Source organism: Lepidochelys olivacea (assembly GCF_965140295.1).
Source record: "Lepidochelys olivacea isolate rLepOli2 genome assembly, chromosome: 14".
In the NCBI taxonomy this organism is placed as follows: domain Eukaryota; kingdom Metazoa; phylum Chordata; order Testudines; family Cheloniidae; genus Lepidochelys; species Lepidochelys olivacea.
In genome coordinates, this window is record NC_140424.1 from 23363235 (window position 1) to 23384933 (window position 21699).

General features: G+C 46.9%; 2 protein-coding genes across 3 annotated transcripts in view; both read left to right on the forward strand.

Annotated features, from left to right (window-relative positions):
• Window positions 1-4075, forward strand: part of PIK3R6 (phosphoinositide-3-kinase regulatory subunit 6) — a 59699-nt gene extending 55624 nt beyond the window's left edge. Inside the window, exon 20 of the mRNA XM_084648285.1 lies at window positions 967-4075. Coding sequence (XP_084504411.1) covers window positions 967-1123 — 157 coding nt within the window. The 3' untranslated portion in view covers window positions 1124-4075. The remainder of the gene's footprint in view (window positions 1-966) is intronic.
• A 9747-nt stretch (window positions 4076-13822) lies between these two features.
• Window positions 13823-21546, forward strand: MFSD6L (major facilitator superfamily domain containing 6 like). 2 transcript variants are annotated; one of them, XM_084646803.1, is made up of 3 exons: window positions 13823-13905; window positions 17278-17338; window positions 19412-21546. In XM_084646803.1, the coding sequence occupies exon 3, from the start codon at window positions 19442-19444 to the stop codon at window positions 21401-21403; it is 1962 nt and encodes a 653-aa protein (XP_084502929.1). In that variant the 5' UTR covers window positions 13823-13905; window positions 17278-17338; window positions 19412-19441; the 3' UTR covers window positions 21404-21546. The 2 variants fall into 2 exon arrangements, with proteins under 2 accessions (XP_084502929.1, XP_084502928.1); XM_084646802.1 differs by lacking the exon at window positions 13823-13905 and adding an exon at window positions 14000-14045.
• The last annotated feature ends 153 nt before the right edge of the window (window positions 21547-21699 follow it).

The window sequence follows — 21699 nt, forward strand, 5'->3', positions numbered from 1 at the left end:
TGAGTTCTACCCCAGCAGTGGTAGCATTTCCGTGGTGGTGGAAATGATTCTTCTCTACAGCTTGTGGAGTGATTTTGGATCCTTCAGGATAAAAGGCACTGTAGAAATCTGAAGGTGGGAGTGGGTAGTCTGTGTGAGCAGCTTTGATACTATAGCAGCAAAAAATGAGGTTTTTTTCAAGAATTTGTGCAGGCTGGCTTTGTATTTTAGAAACCACAATTTCATAATTTTGCCCAAGTAGCATCCACAACAAAAATGTATCATGTACCAATTCACATGCAGCCACCACAGTCATCTGCAGGGATTTGAACCCAGGACTCTAAGCACAAAAACGCAAGCGACCACTCAAGTAGAGCTGGTTGAAAAATGTCAACAGTCAAAATTATTTGACAAAGAAAAGGAAGATTCTTTTTTGTGGATGAAAATGTGTACCTTTTTTAAACTAGCTCAACAATTGAGTTGAAGGAAAAGCCCTTTGTGTGACAAAAGTTGGCTGTACAGTCACAAACCAGCCACTTAGAGGAGATGGGATCATACACTAGACCAGAGCATTACACATGCTCACATAACTGTGCACATAAACGCATATGCAGTTCTGACAGCTGGGTGTGCAAACTGGTATTAGTGCATGGATTTCAAATGCCTTCAAAGTTCGGGGGAGTTTGAAGGTGGTGTTTTGATTCAGGCCCATCTGTAATATTCTGGGCATTCCCCTGAATCAAACTAAGGCTAGCCTAAGGCACTGTGTAAATCAAATAATAATAACAATAATATGCTTTAGATAATCTTTCTAGCAAAAACCAGTTCAAGATTACAAACATATTATACATCTTAGTTCCATGGATGTAAATCCAAAGCAACAGCCAAAGCCAATGGAGTTACTCTGGATATACACTGGTGTAACTGAGATCAGCATTTGGCCCATGATTCAGCATGTTTAGTGAAAGTATGTTTCTTCTCTTGCAGTGTGGAAGTTTCTCCTTGCCTGGAACCCAGCTATTGCTTGCAAAAGACCAGGACAATGAAATTCAGCCTGCATGAACCAGAGGGTGTGGGACTGGCCAAATACATGCCCAAATCTTTGCTGTTGCCCATCAACACCTTTGCAGGCATCATCCAGTGAAGAAGATAAGAAAAAATTGGCGTGAGAGGCATTTGTAAGAATCCCTGGTCGGGTCACAATCGAATGGGGACCAGAGAACACACTAAAAGCCCCTCCAGTGACTTCGCAACAATTTCTCTTGTAAAGCTTCAACTCTACGGGAAGTTAGGGCTCAAAGAAGAAAGTAAAAATCAGGCAAACTGTTATAATGCCATGGCTTAGGGCTGAGCCAAGGAACAGAGCCACGGGGAAGGTGGAAGAGCAGGGAGTTCCTGTAATGCTGGAGAGTGCGGCTGGGCTGGGGAATTGAGCACAGAGGGAGATAAGCAGGAGTCAGACTATTATTCTCCTGTGTGTGTCTGTAAAATACCTTGAGAGGGGAGGAGGGGCTTCTCGGTAGAAGGATTGGAAACAAGCTGGCAGAGTTTGGCTTCTGCTTGCTTTAGGTGTGGCACAAGGTGCAATTATTATTATTTAATATTTTATATTACAGTAGTGTCTGAAACCCCTAATCAGGGATCAGTGCCCCATTGTGCTGGGTGCTGCACAGATATACCTGAAGCTACAGTCTCTGTTCCAAAGCAATATATTTGAGTCACCTTGGGGACACAGGCAATTGCCTCAAAACATTCACTCAGCAAAGAAGAAGGCTTGTAAGGGCTGATTGGAATTGAGTAGAACATGTGCATCACTAGGGTCTGCCCAGCTCTCACTGAGGTCTGTGGGAAAAACTGCCATGGACTTCCATGCTAGTGACTTTGGCTAGCATCGAACAAAGCTCCCATAGTGGCAGGTGCACAAGTTCCTATCTTCTTTCCTGCTCATTGCCAGCTGAAGTCATTTCAGATACCAAGTGTAGATTCATTAACTTGTCAGATCTAATCCCAAACATCCAGGACAGCGCTAACAAAGCTTCCCTTAAATCCTGATAGATGTGATCATTAAACCTTCCTTGCGTGAGACTGTCAGTGTCTGCTCCTAAACACTGGGTTACACAAACCCCAAATTGTTCTCTGCTTCCACACCTCATTGCCAGTGTTGATTTGTCACAGGGATGCAAGAAACAGCTACCCAGAGAACCCATCAGTGGCTACTCTAGTTTCTTGGCCTTTATGTGCTTTCTCTTTGGTTCACATGCTATAGACTGGTGAGGAGTGCCTGAGAGCCCAGAGCAGTTTACAGGTGGTAATGCATTGTAATGCAGTGCACATTGGGCCAGGTTAATTTGCGGTTCCGTAAAGTCTCAAGTGCAGCACACACGCCCCAAGAGATTCTGCTCATAGCCAAGGCAGCCCGAACAGGGGGTGGTGCTGCTTGGTGAAGGTGACCGTAGGGGAGCGCTGAGTCAGTGCATCCCAGCTGAGGGTTAAGCCAGCAAGACTCTCACAAGCGCTACTGGTGGTACTTTAGGCTGCACGCCCCAGCAGAATCCCTACAGGACTATGGCAGGGAAAACAGCATCCCCCCTTGCCCCCAGCGGTGACTCCACACCCCTGCCATGGAACAGGTGGCCAGGCTGGGATGTGACTGGTGTCTGGCCAATGGGAACTGTTCCTCTGACAATCAGGGGCTACTTAATTTAGTGCCTAAATGTGGAATCAGAATGTATCCAACCAAACTTTAGGTATCCAAGTTTGAAATGTTGGACTGCAATGTTTAGATCGGGCCCCTCTAAATAACCCTTCACAGAACTGCCTTGATTAAGGCCCAAATATTTTGATGACATTAGGATTTCTTGGACATTTAGGCCCTGTGGACACTGGGGAAGTTTGGGTTAAATTTCCCCCCATGTAGGCTTTAAAGATTGTCTCAGCCCTCCTGCAGCTCCCATCGCTGCCCTGCTCTGCGATTTTTAAGATGAAACAACCATTTACTCTCGCTCCTCACTGCAAAATTTTTATCTTTTACTTTCTAGCCAAACTCCCAGCTTAGCATATTGCATAAAACTATTACAATGAAAACAATTCCCCAGGAAGTGCTATTGAAATATACTGCCTGCTGGTAAATCACCTTTAAAACTGATGGCAGGTGAGAGGCTCCCTAGCAACAGGAGACCCTGGCAGCCCCCCAAATCATTTAATTACAAAAAAAAGTAAATGTGTGTGTGAGAATCTCTCACACACCATGGGGCATCCTCATTGTGAGACCCTCATGGCTTGGGTGTGTATTGAGACATTCACTGTACTGCCAAGTGACTCAAGTACTCGAGAACTGTGATTTCATGAAGAGCTATGCTCCCCAAAGTCTGTTATTCCATTTATGAAAACTGTATATTGCACTTTTTCCTCCAGAGGGAAAAAAAAGCTAAGTCCTATTGTTGTCCCATAATCACTGGGGTTACAAAAATAATCCAAAAGTTTAATCCAGGGAATTTCCTTCCCCCTACTGCACTGCACTTCCTTGTATTTGGATCTCACCAGAGCCCCTGAAGGAAATGATATTTTTGTTATGCTAGGAGATTTAGCCACCTCATTCCAAGTTCAGCTAACCTCAGCCTCCTGAGTCCTAACGAGGGGATACAAGATAAACAAAGCCAGAAGCATTCAGCAACAGGGCTTTCGTGTCTTCAGCATAAACAGCATTGTCTTTAACCTCAGTTTACTCATGGTTTATTGTAAATTATTAACAAGCAACTACATAAAATTTATGTGGAAAAGAGATGGATTTTGCCCCAGAGGGAGACACATACAAGGGAAACCCCAGGACTAATGATGGAAAAGGAGGTCAAGAAATGCCTGGATGAAGCCAGCACTTCTCTTCCTATGAGCTGCTATGTAGGGCAGTAATTTGAGAGGCTGACAAACAGCTCCTCACATGTCCGCCTGCCTTGGGATTTAACTATAGGTTCACTTCGCCTGGCACGCTAGACATAACCAGAGGCTTGTATGGTAGCTTTGAATTTGTACTGATGTATATAGGTATTAACAATGTATAGCTGTATATGATGTAGATGGATTATAAATTATTTGTATAGGTGTAATGGATTATATATATTGGAAAGTGCAATCTTTTTACCATTTGATTAAAATGGCATTTAAAAAACCCAAATGGGTGCCAATGTGTGTGGGCACGTGCGTATGTGTGTGAAAGAGGAGATGGTCCGGGTCGAAAGAGGTTACTTATCAAAGTGGCCAAGAAAGTTTTGTTCTCCATGTCTTCCCTTTGCTGTCCCTATTGTGAGATTGTACAGCTTGCATTAGGGGATGGAATCCATTTCCAAGCAGTTAGCAATTAGAGGAGTACACATAAGTCCCTGTGTGCCAGTATGTTAGAAGCCAAGTGGAGAAGTCCCCAGCCCCCTAGTTTCTCTTTAATTCTGGGCATCTCTGTTGAATCTCCAAAGTAGAGAGCAGAGGTGGGGTTGGGGTTGGTATAATGGGGTGCATACCTCACACAGGCACTGAAAGGCTTAAGGGGAGCTGAAGAGGTCACTTGTGGCAGCTGGTGGCAACTACAGCATGTGTCAGGCTCAATTAAGAATGAGACCCAGTGGGAGGAACTGGGTGGCTAATTAACATAAAGGAAGGGTTTCAGGGCAGAAGGAGGAAAGAAGCCCAGGGGGAGAGGCTACTTGGCCTTGGGAGCCTCTTCTGAGAGAGAACTCTGCTAATATGCCAGCAGAGCCATGGAGAGATCACAGGGGTAGAGCCAAGGAGTAGCCTGGATAAAAGGGCTGGTGCTGGATCTCCACGAGGAAAGTGTTTGCTTGCTACCAGAGCTGGAGAGGACTCTACAGAGCCTGGAAAGGTGCTGGGGGAAAGGGCCTGCTAGAGGCAAGCCAAGGTAGAAAGAAATCTGGGGAAGTGGCAAGGGATCAGAGTGAGCAGACTTGTCTGATAATGGATGCTGGATAAACAAAATTAACAGGTAACTCCTTCAAAAATGCCTAAGTGACTTAGAAGCTTAAGTGCCATTTTCAAAAGTGACTTAAGAGCCTATTGACTTTCAGTGTGACTCCCCCTTCTAAATCACTTAGGATAGATCCACAAAGAAATGTAGGCCTGGTGATGCTGAGCTTTGCCACACCTACCTTTTAGGGGTCCAGAAATTCACTGGGATCCACAAAGCCTGAGTTCAGCACCTCCTCTTCCTCTGCAATGAATGGGGAGAGGGAGGTGCCTCAGAAAGGGATCACAAAAGCCAGCATGCTAGGTGGCTTCCTGCCTAAATGGGAGATGCCAAGCCAGAGGGTATGTGCTAAGTATTGCTGCTCTCATGAAGTTCAGCAAGTAAATCTGGGCTGCAGGGGGGGCACCTCCCTCTGCTTGGGATTCTCAACCCTCTCTTGGGGCTAGGTGCCTAGGCTGTTTTCACAAGAAGCGGGGGGTGGGGGGGGAGCAGGGAAGGGGGCGGTGAAGGAGGAGGATGACCTAACCACTGAGCTATGGGATATTCCCATGTGGGGCTCCCTCAAGCTTTCCTGTTGAAGCTGTTCCACCGTGGGTAAATAATGAAAGAATGATTTGGAGAGAGAACACAAGCATGAGTGATTCTGGAGCCTAGTGGTTAGAGCACTCAACTGGGAACCCAGGATCCAGGCCCTCTGCTCCAATGAATTTCTGAAATTTATTCAGCGTGACAAAGCTTCAACAGGAGAGACTGAGGGACCCCACACCAGAATATCCCATAGCCCAGTGGCTTGGGCACTCACCTGAGAGGTGGCAGATTCCTGTTCAAATACCTTCTTCCTCCACAGGGAGGGAGAACTGGTTACTTCCCACATCCCAGGTGAGTACTCTAACCACTGGGCTAAAAGTTATGAGAGCTTCCCCCGCCCCACTTCTTTGTGTATTCTCGGCGATAGGGGGTTGATCCAGTAGGTGAGCTCAAAGAATGCTTACTGGCTAGGGCCCTGCAGGCGAGTTAAGCGGAGGAATGCCTATCTTTCCCCTGGGTTTTGCTTCGCTCTAGGATTTAGACATCCAGATGCCTGCGCATGCACAGAGGCACAAACATAAGTGCCTAGGGATCTTTTACTGCAAAAATGGAGGTGCCAAGCAAGTTTAGGCACCTACAGATGTGGCAGCCGCTGAGAGTGTGTGGGTGTGTGTGTGTCGGGAGAAGGGGGGAATTCCAATGGGGGCTGATTCTGGGATTTCAGCACCTAAGGTGGGAGTTAGGCACCTAAGTCCTTTGGTGAATCTATGCCTTATGTAGTTTTGAAAATATTGCTCAACATAGCTCAGTGGTTTGAGCATTGGCCTGCTAAACCCAGGGTTGTGAGTTCAATCCTTGAGGGGGCCATTTAGGGATCTGGGGCAAAAATTGGGGATTGGTCCTGCTTTGAGCAGGGGTTGGACTAGATGACCTCCTGAGGTCCCTTCCAACCTTGATATTCTATGATTCTATCTTTACTTGCAAATTCTGCAACATGCAGGCAGCGAAGACTACACTGCCAAAGAAGGACCAGGCTACATATGAAGACTTTCAGTTATGTCTAAGGGGTCTCTCTACAAGTGGCCTCAAATGTTCCCTTCTGCAATCTTACAGCTTTCTGTAATGTCTCGATATCTTGGAGACTGGTGCCCTGGAAATACGAAGATGTAAATGAGTGAGTCCTTATCCTGCTCCCAATGCAGCACACACATACAATGGATTACAGTCCCAACTCACCCATATATTTAATTTATTTACACACTCACAGGGCAACCAAAGAGAACATCCTGTTAGCAGCCCCCTCTCATTTAAACAGGGCTTTAGCTCAAGTGCCTCTGCTGATCTCAACTGTGGTAACACTGCAGAAAGAAACGACTCTCGGGTACATAGCTCCTAATTAACGGTGGATGAAAAATGGAACTTCTGTCCTGAGGGAAATGCTGAGATTTCAAAATTTTGTTTTGTTCCAAATCGTCAATCTCAGCATTTTTCACTAAACAAAATATACTGAACAGGGCCATCCTTGGGATTTATGGGGCCCTATACAGTATTATTAAACTGGTGCCCCTATGCTTCGCTGAAGGCAGTCCCCAGCTGGCACCAGTGCCCCAGTGTGTTGAGGGGGCACAGCCACCACCCCCGCCCGTGGACCCCCAAAATTCTCCCCCACCCCCATTGCTGACACACACCAAGCTTTATACACAGCAGACAGAGTGGCTCAAGGCAGGCTTTGCACTGTCACAGGGGGGCTGCATCTTGCCAGAGCCCACGGCACTCTTGCAGCCCCTATCCACTCCTGGCTTACCACAAGCATTTTGACAGGAAGTACCAACAATAATACACGTGTGTGTGTGTGTGTGAGAGAGAGAGAGAGCCAGTGTGTGTGTCTGACTGTGTGTTGGGGGACTGTGTGTTGGGGAGTGTGAGACTCTGTGTGTGTGCGTTTGTGACAGTCTGTGTTGGGAGACTGACTTGTGAGAGGCAGAGTGTATGTGAGTGTAAGAGCCAGTCTGTGTGTGAGAGACAGTGTGTGTGTGTTAGGGAAGTGTGAGAGACAGCGAGCTCCTTACTGAAAATACTTCACTTTGACCTTGTCACTTTCACTTTTTTAGAAATGACACATATTGATAATTTCTCATTAAAAATGTTAATGAAATTAATACATTCCCACAAAATATTTTGATTCTGTTGAATCAGCATTTTCTAATGGAAAACTGTTCTGCCAGAAGATTATTAACCACCTTTACTCCTAATCCATTCAGGGGGTTATAGGTTAAATTTTGCCTGGAAACCACAGCCAGCCAATGCAGATCCTGGAGCAACAGTACCATAGATGCTCATGGCAATATACTCTGCTTAGCAAGCAAGATGCTGCCTTCTGAACCAACTTCAGTTTCCAGGCAGTGTTAAGGTGAAGACCAACATGGAGCACATTGCATGGTGACAAAGGCATGGATGACTGTTGCAAGGCTCATTGTAGAGCGTAATCCTAGCTATTGCAACTACTTGTCTTCTGGTAGCAGATGGGAATCTGACCAGATTACTGGAGGGTGAGCAGGAACAAATGGTGAACACATACACTTGGTTAATGGACCAGATATGTAATAAAGCCCTGAGGCAGGATTGTACTTACAAACATAAACCTCTCAGTGCATTACTGCTTGAGATGGCTGATCCTAGAGTTTCACCTAGCAAGAGTTCCTATCATTCCTTCATTCTAGCTGGGAGGGAATCAGCCTTTTATACTCCTACCTATCTGCTTAGAACTTTATACCATGCTCACCACTGGAGATGAAGATTTACCCTATTTTGTCTGGCTTTCAGGATGAGTCAGCACCTCCACACTGCATCTTGAAACCTGATATCCACCATTCAGAGTGGTGACAGGTTTCAGAGTGGTAGCCATATTAGTCTGTATCAGCAAAAACAACGAGGAGTCCTTGTGGCACCTTAGAGACTAACAAATTTATTTTGGGCATAAGCTTTTGTGGGCTAAAACCCACTTCATCAGATGCATGGAGTGGAAAATACAGTAGGCAGAATATATATACACAGTACATGAAAAGATGGGAGTTGCCTTACCAAGTGGGAGGTCAGTGCCAACAAGACATTTCAGTTAAAGTGGAAGTGGGCTATTCTCAACAGTAGAATACCAAGGGAGGAAAAATCACTTTTGTAGTGTTAATGAGGCCAATGTAATCAGTGTGGCCCATTACAAACAGTTGATGAAAAGGTGTGAGTAACAGTAGGGGGAAATTAGTATGGGGAAATAAGTTTTTGCAGTGACCCATCTGCTCCCAGTCTTTATTCAGGCCTAATTTGATGGTGTCCAGTTTGCAAATTAATTCCAGTTCTGCAGTTTCTCGTTGGAGTCTGTTTTTGATGTGTTTTTTGTTGAAGAATTGCCACTTTTAAGTCTGCTATTGAGTGTCCAGGCAGATTGAAGTGTTCTCCGACTGGTTTTTTAATGTTATAATTCTTGACATCTCCCCCTACTGTTACTCACACCTTCTTATCAACTGTTTGAAATGGGCCACACTGATTACATTGGCCTCATTAACACTACAAAAGTTTTTTTTTCCTCCCTTGGGTATTCTACTGTTGAGAATAGCCCACTTTCACTTTAATTGAATTGTCTTGTTAGCACTGACCCCCCACTTGGTAAGGTAACTCCCGTCTTTTCATGTGCTGTGTATATATATTCTGCCTACTGTATTTTCCACTCCATGCATCTGATGAAGTGGGTTTTAGCCCACAAAAGCTTATGCCCAAATAAATTTGTTAGTCTCTAAGGTGCCACAAGTACTCCTTGTTGTTCATTCCGAGTGGATTATTCAATAAATAGAACAGTTACATCAGTATTGTGATTTTTATTTCACCTCCCAAGAGGAGGATCCTCTGCTGTCCATCGGAACAATTAGTCTGGAATCTGAATATTCCTTCTGTAATTATTTCATAAAAACTACCTGCTCCTTCTTTAAGACAGGGCAGATTTGGTTGGTTGAAAGACAAAAAGCACAGGCTCATCAACTGTGAATTATTAAACAACATATGAAAGAATCATCTCTTTCTCATAGAACATCCTGCCCCAAAAAGCCTCACTCCTGAGAGAAGCTAATCACTGAGGCAGTCATGTTAGAAATTACACAAGGCAATACAAATTATTGTGTAGAACATTTTCACAGTGGAGGTGGAGAATTCAAGCCTTCCCCATGTTTTCCATCAGCTGTGACATTCCACATGTGAACTGGACTTAACAGCAGAAATACATGTAGTAAAAGACTTTGCAGTTCCAGAACACGGTTACAGCTGGATGAGGTTGGCCTCTGAAAGATTTATCACCAGCAGCATACTGCACAGCTCCTTAAATAAATCAGTGACATCAATGTTAAAAAAAACCCCATCAATATTTAATACTCCCACTGAAATGATGCTCAGCTCCCTCCTACTCAGCCAGAACTCTCCTTCCTATTTCAGGGAAGCTGCCTGAACTTGCTACGTACATACACCACCCAAATCAGACAATTTTGCGCCTATCCATTCAACAGGCACCTTAGAACAGTTAAATACTATGGTGATGAGCTCAGTATAAGACCTAAAGAGAACAGAAGCTAATAATGGTCTCTCAAAATGAGTGAAAGTGTAATGCCACCATAGCCTCATTTCCAACTCAATCAATTCTGATGGGTTCTAAGCTGCAATTCAGTGATGAGGGATGGTGTGTGATTTTTGTGGTTTTTCTTTTTAAGAAGATGACAGGTACTTCCCTCTGAGTCAGTGCTGGTCCAAAACACCGGCAAGCTGTTACAGAATGCTGTTCTGTGACTCTTTGTGATAATTGAAAATTCCATAGTACTAAACCTGGTATGCTGGTCAATTTCAGTTTGGAGTAGCCATATTCTCTCTGTCTTAATTCCCTCTGTAATTTCAATTGGATAGGCTATTCCTTGTTTCCTGTCTTAAAGAGCTAGATTGTGTTGCGTTGTGGTTTTTAACAGTAGCTGAAATTCTATCCTAGAGGTAGCTGCATTTCAATAGCAGATAAAGTTACTCTTGCAAATACAGTTTTGTGTAAACAGCACAATATGCAAAGCACTTAGGGGTCCAATTGGATGGAAAGCACTGTAAAAATGCAAGATCACTTTCTTAATATGCAATGTATAGTAGGAAAAATAAGACTCCTATATGAAAAGTATTTTCCAGGGTTGCAAATACACTCTCTTAAATTAAAAAAAAAAAGATACAAGTATCTTTGGGTGAAACTTATTATAATTCCATTTATCTGAGATTTCTTTACATTGCAAACACTGTGTGTGGGGGTGGGGGTGAGTCGTGAATCAGTGTGTAGAGGGGTAAGTGGCTCTGATGGAAGCCCACCGCCCATACCTTCAAGCTGAAAGAGGTTTGCTGCACATCCAGCCAGCCTGTGACATCATTTCCAGAATTATCCTAAGCCAAGTATTTAATTTGATTTCAGAATTACCCTCTGTTGGCCAAAGCAATACAGGCTTTTGTGGGTTTTTTGATCCTCATCCAGGAGGGGAGGAGATTGAGAGTGTGAGAGATTTTCAGGGAGTCAGATAAAATCAAAGCCTTGTTATAGGATTAGAATCCCTGGCCTATAGCTGATGAACTTTGTGTTCTGTTCAGCAATCTCCGTTTGTGATTGCTGTGTACAGCAGACATATCTGTGTCAAAGTATCTCCGGCTCTGTGGAGGAGAGGACTAGTATAGAACCTAAAGCAAACCGGTGGGTGTTGGAACTTTACAATGGTTTTGTGAAAAGGTGAGTGAGAGGGGAAATGTAAATCCTGTGAGAACAGAATCAGGCTTGTAGGAGCTAGCAGAATACTTTTGTTCATATTCACACAACAAATAAAATGTAGGGTTTTAGGGTTTTTGGCCTTGACATGAACACGCACAGCATATGTGACTCAGTTCAAGTTCCAAAGTAAAAAAAATTGCTTGTTGGAACATGTTTGTGCATGTGTGCTTCTTGCCAAACTTGGGCGTTTTTTCAGGGGGACAGCAAAAGGAACATCCCCCTGACACCAAAGATGACCCTCTGGACAAATTTCATCTCCCTGCTCCAAAGAATAGAAGCATTAGGATTTCTCAGCAAAATAGTTTTCAGAATTTTTCAACATGGGCAAAATAATACTTTTCCCTAAATTCTTTCTGAGAAATAGGAGAACTATTTTTGCTAAAAATTTCCAAAAAATCTTCAGCCTTAGGCAGACAGCTAGCATGGAAAAAGTCAGCTCACAATTTCAGCTAAATGGTTAAGGTTGGGCAAAGTTTTAAGCAACAGAAAACAGGGTTTTATAATCAAATGCTTCAAACCACCTTTAACTATAGGCATCGCTATTTGCACTGCTTCAAATCAGATCTTAATGTGTTTAACTGTGTTGAATAAGTGTCATTACCCCCATTTATACAGTTCAGGAAACAAAGGCATGGAAAGATTAAGTGACTTGCCAAAGGCCACCCAGTTTTCTGACCAGTCCTGGGCCTTATCCAGCAAGCCAGCCAAATACAGCCTCAAAACAAGCTGATCAGAAAATTATAAGTATTGTTAAAAAATTCAGATTCAATCTTTTTGAAAATCAACTTTTCGTCTTAAATGATAAAATTAAAAAGCAAAAAAAGGGTCAAAATTGTTCATTTAGAAAATGAACAATTTTGACCAGCTCTAGAGAAAATGTTCCCAAACCAAAGACAGCCTAATGCCACTAGAATCCCAGATTTTGGTCACGTGCTGCTAAACAAGAATATAATTTACTAGAGCTAAATTCTAGCAATGGGAAAATGGAGAGATCAAAAGTTAAGGAGGTAAATAAGTAAGATTAGCAGGGTCTCCCCCCAGCGTTGCTTGTCTAAAATGATGGGTTTGTCTATTGTGGGGGTGGCTAACCTATAGTCATCAAAGCTGTAGAAAGGGCCCTACAGAGACGCCCCTCTTCTTTAACACAGAAGTAGAATCTACAGTCGCTAGAGGTCCCACCATGCAAGAATACATGTTGATCCATGCAGACAGCGGGTTCTTGCACGTGATGGTCTACTGTGTGCTATCACCTATGGGCTACCCTCATTTATTAAACATATAGTATGGATCACAAGGTCTCAGTGAGTGCTCGGACCTGTTGTCTCTGTGGAGTGCACAAAGCTGCTGTCTCTGAAGAGGCCACGCTCAGTGCTTAATATGTGTGTAGAATAGGAGGGAAGGGGCATAAAGGGTGACAAACCCAGCAAAAAAAATGTTTTTAACTGAGCCAGGTTGCTGAGGGTTGCACTGTAAGCACTATCTTACCAAAGCTGCTGCTCCTAGATTTTGACAGGCATCCCACTTTTAGCACCGGCCACACTGCACTGGTGAGCCTGTCATCTCCACCCGTGGACCCGGGCCACCTGCTGACCCCACACAAAGGCTGCAAGTGACCACTGGGACTATCATCACTCAGGCTACCCTGCCATACCCCAGAGGTGGGTGCCTGCTGCTCTCCCTGGTGCTTGGTATGGTTCCCTGTCATACCTTAGCATAGGCCAGGCTAGATCCTGTCCTTGCCCCTGCTTGAAGCCAGTGGGACAGTCCCAGTTCAAAGGGGGTCAATGCTACTACTGGCCTGGCAGTAGCACCACTCCTGCCCTTGGTCCTAACACAGGTGGACCAGCAGAGAGAGAGGGGCAAACACCATCCTCTGAACTGTCTTGGAGGGGTGGTGGTGGTGATGGCCTGCAACACCCCATCCTCCGCCAGGCCTCAGCTGGACTGAGAGAAGGGCGGGGAGGTGGGAGAGGAAGGGCTGTGGCTGAAGGGGTGATGTAATGGGGAGGGGAAGGGTGATGGGAGGGGGAGGGAAAAGTCTTGTGGGGGAGGGGAAGGGAAAAGGAAAGGGGAGGGGTGATGTGATGGGAAGGTCCTGTGGGGGAAGGAGGAGGGGTGATGTGAGGGGGGAAGGGAAGAGGGGAAGAGTGGTGTGGGGGGGGAAGGTCCTGAGGAGAAGGGGGAAGGGTGATGTGATGGGCAGGGGAAGGTCCTGCGGGGGAAGGGAAGGGAAGGGGGAGCGGTGGTGTGAGGGGGGAAGGGCCTGCGGGGGAAGGGAAGGGGGATGGGCGATGTGATGGGGTGGGGAAGGTCATGTGGAGGAAGGGGGCGGGATGATGTGAGGGGAGAAGGGCCTGAAGGGGAAGTGGAGCAGAAGAAGGGGAGGGCAGAAGGAGTCGGGCGGGTCCGGGCTGCAGTTCCCTCTCCCCTCCAGCAGGGGGCGCTGCGCTCTCCCCCTGCCCCTCCCGCTGCCGGCCCCTCTAGCCCGCGGGAGCAGGGCCGCTCGATCGTCGCTGGCCGTCTCCTAGCAGCAGCCCCCTCGCTGCCGAGGCCGCCGCGCGTGGTCCGTGGGGTCGGGCGGCAGCCGAGCCCGGCCCCCTGGGTAGGTGTCGGGAGGGGCGCGAGCGAGGGCCCGCCCTCGGCAGGTGCAGGAGGCGGGGCCAGGCCCGCGCAGGTGACGCGTGCGCAGTGCGTGGCCGGGGTGAGCCCGTACGGCGCAGCGTGTGAAGCGCCAACCCCCAGGTACAGGACCAGGGGCGGGGGGCTGGTCTCTCGGTGCCTGCCCGGCGGGAGGGGAGGTCGCCCACGGATGAGGAGCCGTGGGGGGAGCCCCCACCCCCACCCGTGGGACCTGGCTGGCAGGGCCCCCTGTTCCTAGCCCAGAGTAGGCCCCTGGTGGCCCTGGCTGGCTGGCGGGGCTCTCCCTGGTGGCCCAGTGGCTGGGTTGACAATGGGCATTTGTCCCTGCAGAGCAGGGACATGGGGGGCAACCGTGGTGCCCCTGCCCTGCCCTATGGGTGGGTGGAAGAGCTGCCATCACTCCGCATCTTACAACCAGGAATGGGGGGCTGGAGGGGGCCTCGAGAGGTAATCTCGTCTAGCCCCCCCCCACCCCCTTCCGCCGAGCCAGACCTAGTGACCCTGGACCATCCCTGATGGTGTTTGTCCAACCTGTTCTTAGAAACCTCCAGAGATCCGGCTCCAGAGAGGCTCGGGGTCCCCCGACGGCGTTGCAGCTTGACGACCGAGGCCTCGGACGCCACCCCACGTGCAGGAGGGGACCCCGGCGGCGGGGTCCTGGGCGCGTGGAGGGCCGGGCGCCCCCTCCGCACTTGCTCTGTGCCCTCCTCCCAGGCAGCTGGGAGGGGCCAGGGCTGAGGTCGGCGGAGGGGGGTCTCCTCCATCTGTGCTGGTCCGCTGCTGGGCCACCGTTGCACCATCCCCTCCGTGCTTATACCCGAGCCGCCCACCCTCTCGGAGATGCTGCCCGCCTGTGCGGTCTGCCCCCGGTCGCTGGGACAGTCCTCCACACCGCTTCGGCATGTGGGGAATGACGGGGACCGGGCCTTGGGCGACCGACACTGGACAGGGAGCTCAATGTGGGGTGTGCGGCCGGGATGGTGCATGTGGGGTGGATGCAAAAACGGCGGTGGCCCCAGTCACGTTTGCCTCCCAGGCACGCTGGGAAGAGAGGGAAACCCTGGATCCCTGGGAGTGGGGTGAGGCCTTGGCAGCGGCTTCCCAGTGTGCCTTCTGGGACGATGCCCCCCCAGGTAATGCGGAGCCAGTTGGCGGGTGCCGGGCACCACTCCGCGTGCCGTCCGTCGCTCGCCTGCCTACCCCGTAGGCTGGAAGCGGCGGCGGGGGACAACCCAGAGGGATTGGAACCGTTTCCCTCACCCAGGAGCCAGGTATCTAGCACTCTCTGCGAGCCTCACGGCCCGTGGAAGGTGGTGGTTCAAAGACTTGTGTGGCCTGAGGCGGCCCATGGATGCCCATGGGGGGCCCCGGGAAGGGCGGAAGGGGGACCACCAAAGAGGGAAGGACTCTGAGGATGCCCATGCCCCCCTCAGTACCCCCATGCCAGCCCGCCCCAACCGCCCCCGGTCCATGGGAAGCCCAGGAAGGAGAGGAGCTACCCTGCCTCCCTCTCTGCGTTGGGGCTGAAAGGCCAGGGCCTGTCTTGCCCCTTCCCGCCTCCACCCACCTGGACTCCCACCCCACACTCTGCGAGGGGAGGGCGGAAAGGGCTGGGGCATGGTCGGGAGGTCGGTCTGCATGTGGCTGCGGATTTTTTTTTCCGGGGGGAGGGGTAGCTCAGTGTTTTGAGCATTGGCCTGCTAAATGCAGGGTTGTGAGTTCAATCCTTGAGGGGACCATTTAGGGATTGGGGGAAAAAATTGGGGATGGTCCTGCTTTGAGCAGGGGGTTGGACTAGATGACCTAGCAGGTCCTCAAGGAATTAATTCTGAAGCACTTAGAGGAGAGGAAAGTGATCAGGAACAGTCAGCATGGATTCACCAAGGGCAAGTCATGCCTGACTAATCTAATTGCCTTCTATGACGAGATAACTGACTCTGTGGATGAGGGGAAAGCAGTGGACATGTTGTTCCCTGACTTTAGCAAAGCTTTTGACACGGTCTCCCACAGTATTCTTGCCAGCAAGTTAAAGAAGTATGGGCTGGATGAATGGACTATAAAGTGGATAGAAAGTTGGCTAGATTGTCGGGCTCAACAGGTAGTGATCAATGGCTCCATATCTAGTTGGCAGCCAGTATCAAGTGAAGTGTCCCAAGGGTTGGTCCTGGGGCCGGTTTTGTTCAATATCTTCATTAATGATCTGGAGGATGGTGTGGATTGCACCCTCAGCAAGTTTGCAGATGACACTAAACTGGGAGGAGAGCTAGATACGCTGGAGGGTAGGGATAGGATACTGAGGGACCTAGACAAATCGGAGGATTGGGCCAAAAGAACTCTGATGAGGTTCAACAAGGACAAGTGCAGAGTCCTGCACTTAGGACGGAAGACTCCCATGCACCGCTACAGACTAGGAGCCGAATGGCTAGGCAGCAGTTCTGCAGAAAAGGACGTAGGGGTTACAGAGGACGAGAAGCTGGATATGAGTCAACAGTGTGCCCTTGTTGCCAAGAAGGCCAGTGGCATTTTGGGCTGTATAAGTAGGGGCATTGCCAGCAGATCGAGGGATGTGATCGTTCCCCTCTATTTGACATTGGTGAGGCCTCATATGGAGTATTGTGTCCAGTTTTGGGCCCCACACTACAAGAAGGATGTGGAAAAATTGGAAGGAGTCCAGCGGAGGGCAACAAAAATGATTAGGGGACTGGAACACATGACTTATGAGGAGAGGCTGAGGGAACTGGGATTGTTTAGTCTGCGGAAGAGAAGAATGAGGGGGGATTTGATAGCTGCTTTCAACTACCTGAAAGGGGGTTCCAAAGAGGATGGATCTAGACTGTTCTCAGTGGTAGCAGATGACAGAACAAGGAGTAATGGTCTCAAGTTGCAATGGGGGAGGTTTAGGTTGGATATTAGGAAAAACTTTTTCACTAGGAGGGTGGTGAAACACTGGAATGCATTACCTAGGGAGGTGGTGGAATCTCCTTCCTTAGAAGTTTTTAAGGTCAGGCTTGACAAAGCCCTGGCTGGGATGATTTAGTTGGGGATTGGTCCTGCTTTGAGCAGGGGGTTGGACTAGATGACCTCCCGAGGTCCCTTCCAACCCTGATATTCTATGATTCTATGATCCCCCAGCCTCCCTAGGGAGCCCTGGTCCGGTGCTTACCTGTGTGCCATATCCCTGTATAATTCTCCTTAGAACAGGAAACCGATTAGGGACTTGTGTTCCCAGTATCCAGCAGCAATAGTCTTGGAGTACGTCTGGGCCCGAGTCTGGTCTCTCTTTTGCACACAACTGTATAACTCTTTGATTAATAGAATTATTTCTGATTCACAGTGATGTAAGTGTGACCAGATTCACACACTGCTTCCTGATCCCAGCACCATAGAAATATTGTGTAAGTTGCTTACTCATGCATTCTTATCACTTACCAGTACAGAGTCTTTGTGCCATTCATTTACCATTTTGTCTTGGAAACCTTCATGCTGCCACTGTTAAACAAATAGTATATACTGTGTTAATAATTCTCCGTACTCTGAAATCTAAGTATACCTCCTTCTACAGTATCATTCTGCCCTGCTAGCTGCTGGGTGTGGAGAATTTAAAACATTTCCTGATGCATCTAATCCCCAGCAGAGCTACAGAAATATGTTGTCTCCTTTTTTAGGAAAATTCAAATGTGTGTACGGTGAGGATTTGTTGAAGGAAATTTCAGAGTTTACATGGAGCGCCAGGTATCATTAATCTATAAACAGTTTGAAAAGTGCTTCTGGCACAAAATACAATGAATTTGAGATGATTTTCCTCCTCATTGATGTAGAACAAAGTACAGTTAGTGGAGTTTTTCAAAAGTGTAGCTGCAAAACTGGCTAGATCACAAATACTAGATATGATGATAGCATTTCTTAAGTGTCTTTTAGCTCTATTATAATAAACTGAGGAATGGGGACAGTATCTGAACTTTGTGCTGTTTTGTTACCATTTGTTTTGTTAGAATTGGAAAAGGTACATAGAAGGGCAACAGAAATGATTTAAGTATATGGAACCACTTCCATATACGGAGAGATTAAAAAGACTGGGACTTTCAGCTTGGAAAAGAGACAACCAAGGGGGGATATGATAGAGGTTTATAAAATCTTGAATGATGTGGAGAAAGTGAATAAGGAAGTATTATTTATTCCTTCATGTACCACAAGGACCAGGAGTCACCCAATGAAATTAATAGGCAGCAGGTTTGTAACTAACTAACAAAAGCAGTTTCTTCTTCACACAACGCACAGTCAACCAGTGAAACTGCTTGCCAGGGGAGGTTGTGAAGGCCAAAACTACAATGGGGTTTAAAAAAGAATTAGATAAGTTCATGGAGGACAGGTCCATCAGTGGCTATTAGGGCCTTACCAAATTCAAGGTCCATTTCGGTCAATTTCATAGTCCTAGGATTTTAAAATCGGTAAATTCCATAGTTTCAGATGTTTACATCTGAAATTCCACTATGTTGTAACCATGGGGATCCTGACCCAAAAGGGGGCCATAGGGGGTCACAAAGCTGTTGTAGGGGAGGGTCACTGGATTGCCACCCTCACTTGTGCATTTCCTTCAGAGCTGGGTTCTGAAGGCTGGCACCATGGAGCTTCCTGCAGCTGGGGGAGGTACCCAGAGCTGGGTCTGATCTCCCCCCGAGAGCAGCTGTGCAGGGGAAGAGGAAATCCTGTCCCTCCGCAGCCTTGCTGGGACTAGCAGCTAGAGCCTGGTAGGAGTCCCCAGCTGGGGTGTCCCCAGCCCTGCCCCTCCCCTCCAATAGCTAGATTTTACAGAGGAGATTTGATTTCATGGTCCGTGACTCATTTTTCACAGTCGTGGATTTGGTGGGGCCCAACTATTGGATAAGATGGTCATGGATACAGCCCCATGCTCTGGGTGTCCCTAACCTCTGACCCCCAGAAGCGGGGAGTGGAGGAGGGGATGGATCACTCGATGGTTGCCTGTTTTATTTGTTCACCTCTGAAGCTCCTGGCATTGGCCACTGTTGGACGACAGGATACTGGGCTAGATGGACCCAGTATGACTGTTCTTATGTTCAGCCTTTTCATCTGGACTAATATCTCTTATGTCTGTAACTTGAAGTCTTTAAACTATGATTTGAGGACTTCAGTAACTCAGCCTGACGCTAGGGGTCTATTACATGGGGGAGGGGGGAGATTCTGTGGCCTGCAATGTGCAGGAGGTCAGACTAGAGCTAGATGATCACAATGGTCCCTTCATACCTTAAAGTCTATGAGTCAAACCTCTTTTTGTGAGCTCACTTCATTTTTAAACTTTTCAATTTAAACATTTCAGAGCTTGGCATTTGAACTGCCAGGCTTATAAGTAGTGAAATATTTGACACTTTCTAAAAAGCCTGTTTCTCTTCTAACTTATTATTTATGAAATACTCAAAAAGGGTTTGTTTTTGTGTCTTCTTCCTTTTCAGGTCCCATTCGAAAAGCATGCAACTGAAGCCATGAGTACAAATAAACAGTGGGATGTTAACAAAGCGCTGGCTGTTGCCAGCCTCTTCCATTTTTTTTACAGTGCAGGAAACGCCTGTGTCATTCCATTTTTAACTCTTTACTTCCGGCAGCTGGGGTTGACAGCCCCTTTAGTAGGTATTATCATAGGAATTAAGCACTTGATATCATCTCTCTGGGCTCCACTATGCTCCTACTTTGCAAAGAGCCACAGTAAAAGGAAAGTTCTCATTACTGGATCATTGCTGTGTTCAGTGGGAACCGGTTTGCTGCTTACACTTGTCCCACCCTTGAGCAAGGATGTCATGTACAAATATTGTAATATAAGCCAGCAATCAAGTAGCTTACTGAATGCAGTAGAGGTGCCTGACATGAGTCTGAACAATCTGAGTGCTGTAAATCCCAATACTGTTACCAATAAAGAAATGGTATCTGCAGAAACACTAAGAACAGCTACAAATGTTTTGGTGATGAGTGGAAAGCCACCGCTAACAAGTTCAGCTTTCCAAGAATTGTTTACCTTTATGGATGCACAAAAGAAGAATGGTGAAAGAACTGGTGAAGTGGGCACAACTGCAGACCTTTACCATAATAGGCCTTCTGGCAAGATAGCTTCTATGAATGCAATTAACCAGATGATACAAGAACTTGAGACACTCGCTTCAAATGAAACACAAATCCGTAGGCTTGAGAAGGAAAGCAAAACTCCAGAGGTTGAGCTGCTGAATGTGAATGGTAACCCTGAGAAAAACCTTTCTATTGGTGGAAGTACTGAATTTTCTTTATTTCAAACAAACCCTCACCCTGCTGGTCGAGCTTCTTATGTTTTTGAGACTCTGTCAAGTCACCCTGAGAAAGTTCGGGATGTCAACTTTGAGCTCCTACAAGATATTAACTTTCTTGACCGTGAGCACCAGATTTTTCTCATGGTGCTAGGTGCTGTTGTGTTTTGGGAGCTGTTGGCTGCTCCTCTCGAATGGATGGTTGATGACAGTCTTTATGAATATCTTGACTTTGTTGACGCAACTGACAGATATGGGAAGCTTTGGGTTTGGAGTTATTTGGGTGCATCTGGAGGAGCCTGCAGTATCACCATATTTGTGGATCAGTTGAACTGCTTCCTCAGTGCTAAAATCTCTCGTCTCTCTGTGCACTTCTATGGCTATGCTGTACTGATCACACTCACATTGCTCATCAGTGTCTTTCTTCCTATCCATGTTTCCAAGAAAACAGAGCATGTGAACAAAACTGTCAAAGCTCTGAACCTCATTGGAAGTGATGGCCGAACAATTCTCTCTGCTGTCACCGTCTTCCTTACAGGAGTCATTGGATCTACTGTGCAGAATTTTCTCTTCTGGCAAATGCAGGACCGAGGCAGTAGTGAATTATACATGGGTCTCTCAGTGGCTATTGGACTGATTGCTGAAATTCTGCTTTATATCTTCAAAAGCAAGTTACTAAGGGCTCTCTCAAGTAGTGGTACTGTTGCACTGAGTTTAGGCTGCCTTTCAGCACAGCTTCTGTACTATTCGTTCCTGTGGAATGCGTGGTCAGTACTGCCTACTCAGATGTTGTGTGCCTTCAGCAACGGTGCCTTATGGTGGGCAGTTAATATGTTGGTTGACGATGTAGCCAGTCCTGGGACGGAGAGAGCTCTGCACATTGTCCTCCAGGGCCTCTCACATGGTTGTGGAGCTACCGTGGGAAGCTTTGCAGGGGGATTTGTTGTGAGCAACTTTGGCTTCGCAGTTCTGTACAGGGCATGCTCTATAAGTTTGGCACTGTGGTTAATCTTGTTCCTGATAGTCCAGTCTAAGTTGCCTCGGCAGAAAAAAATTAATTATTCTCGTCTCCTGGCTGCAGATCCTAGTGATGAGAGTGACTCAGACGAGGAGAAGGAAAGGGACTGGCTAGTGAAAGCTATGAAAGATGAGAACTTCAATAGGAATTGGTAACATAATCACATTTGATCAGCTAATCTGCAGTAGAACAGATTCAGAGTGTAAAGATGAAATTATTAGGCAAGAGGGAAGGAAATGCCCAGGAATGACTAATAATTCCTAAGTGGTGGAGTATACAGTGTACATATTTGCTTGGAAAGCCATGTATAAAAACTATGTTTTATAAATCTTTTATTTTCTTAAGATTAATTTATAGTAAATATTTGTAGCGTTTTTTAACTTAATCATTATGTTTCCCAAATCCAAGTGGAAGGCCTTTTGAGATATGCATTTGCTAAAATAAATAGATC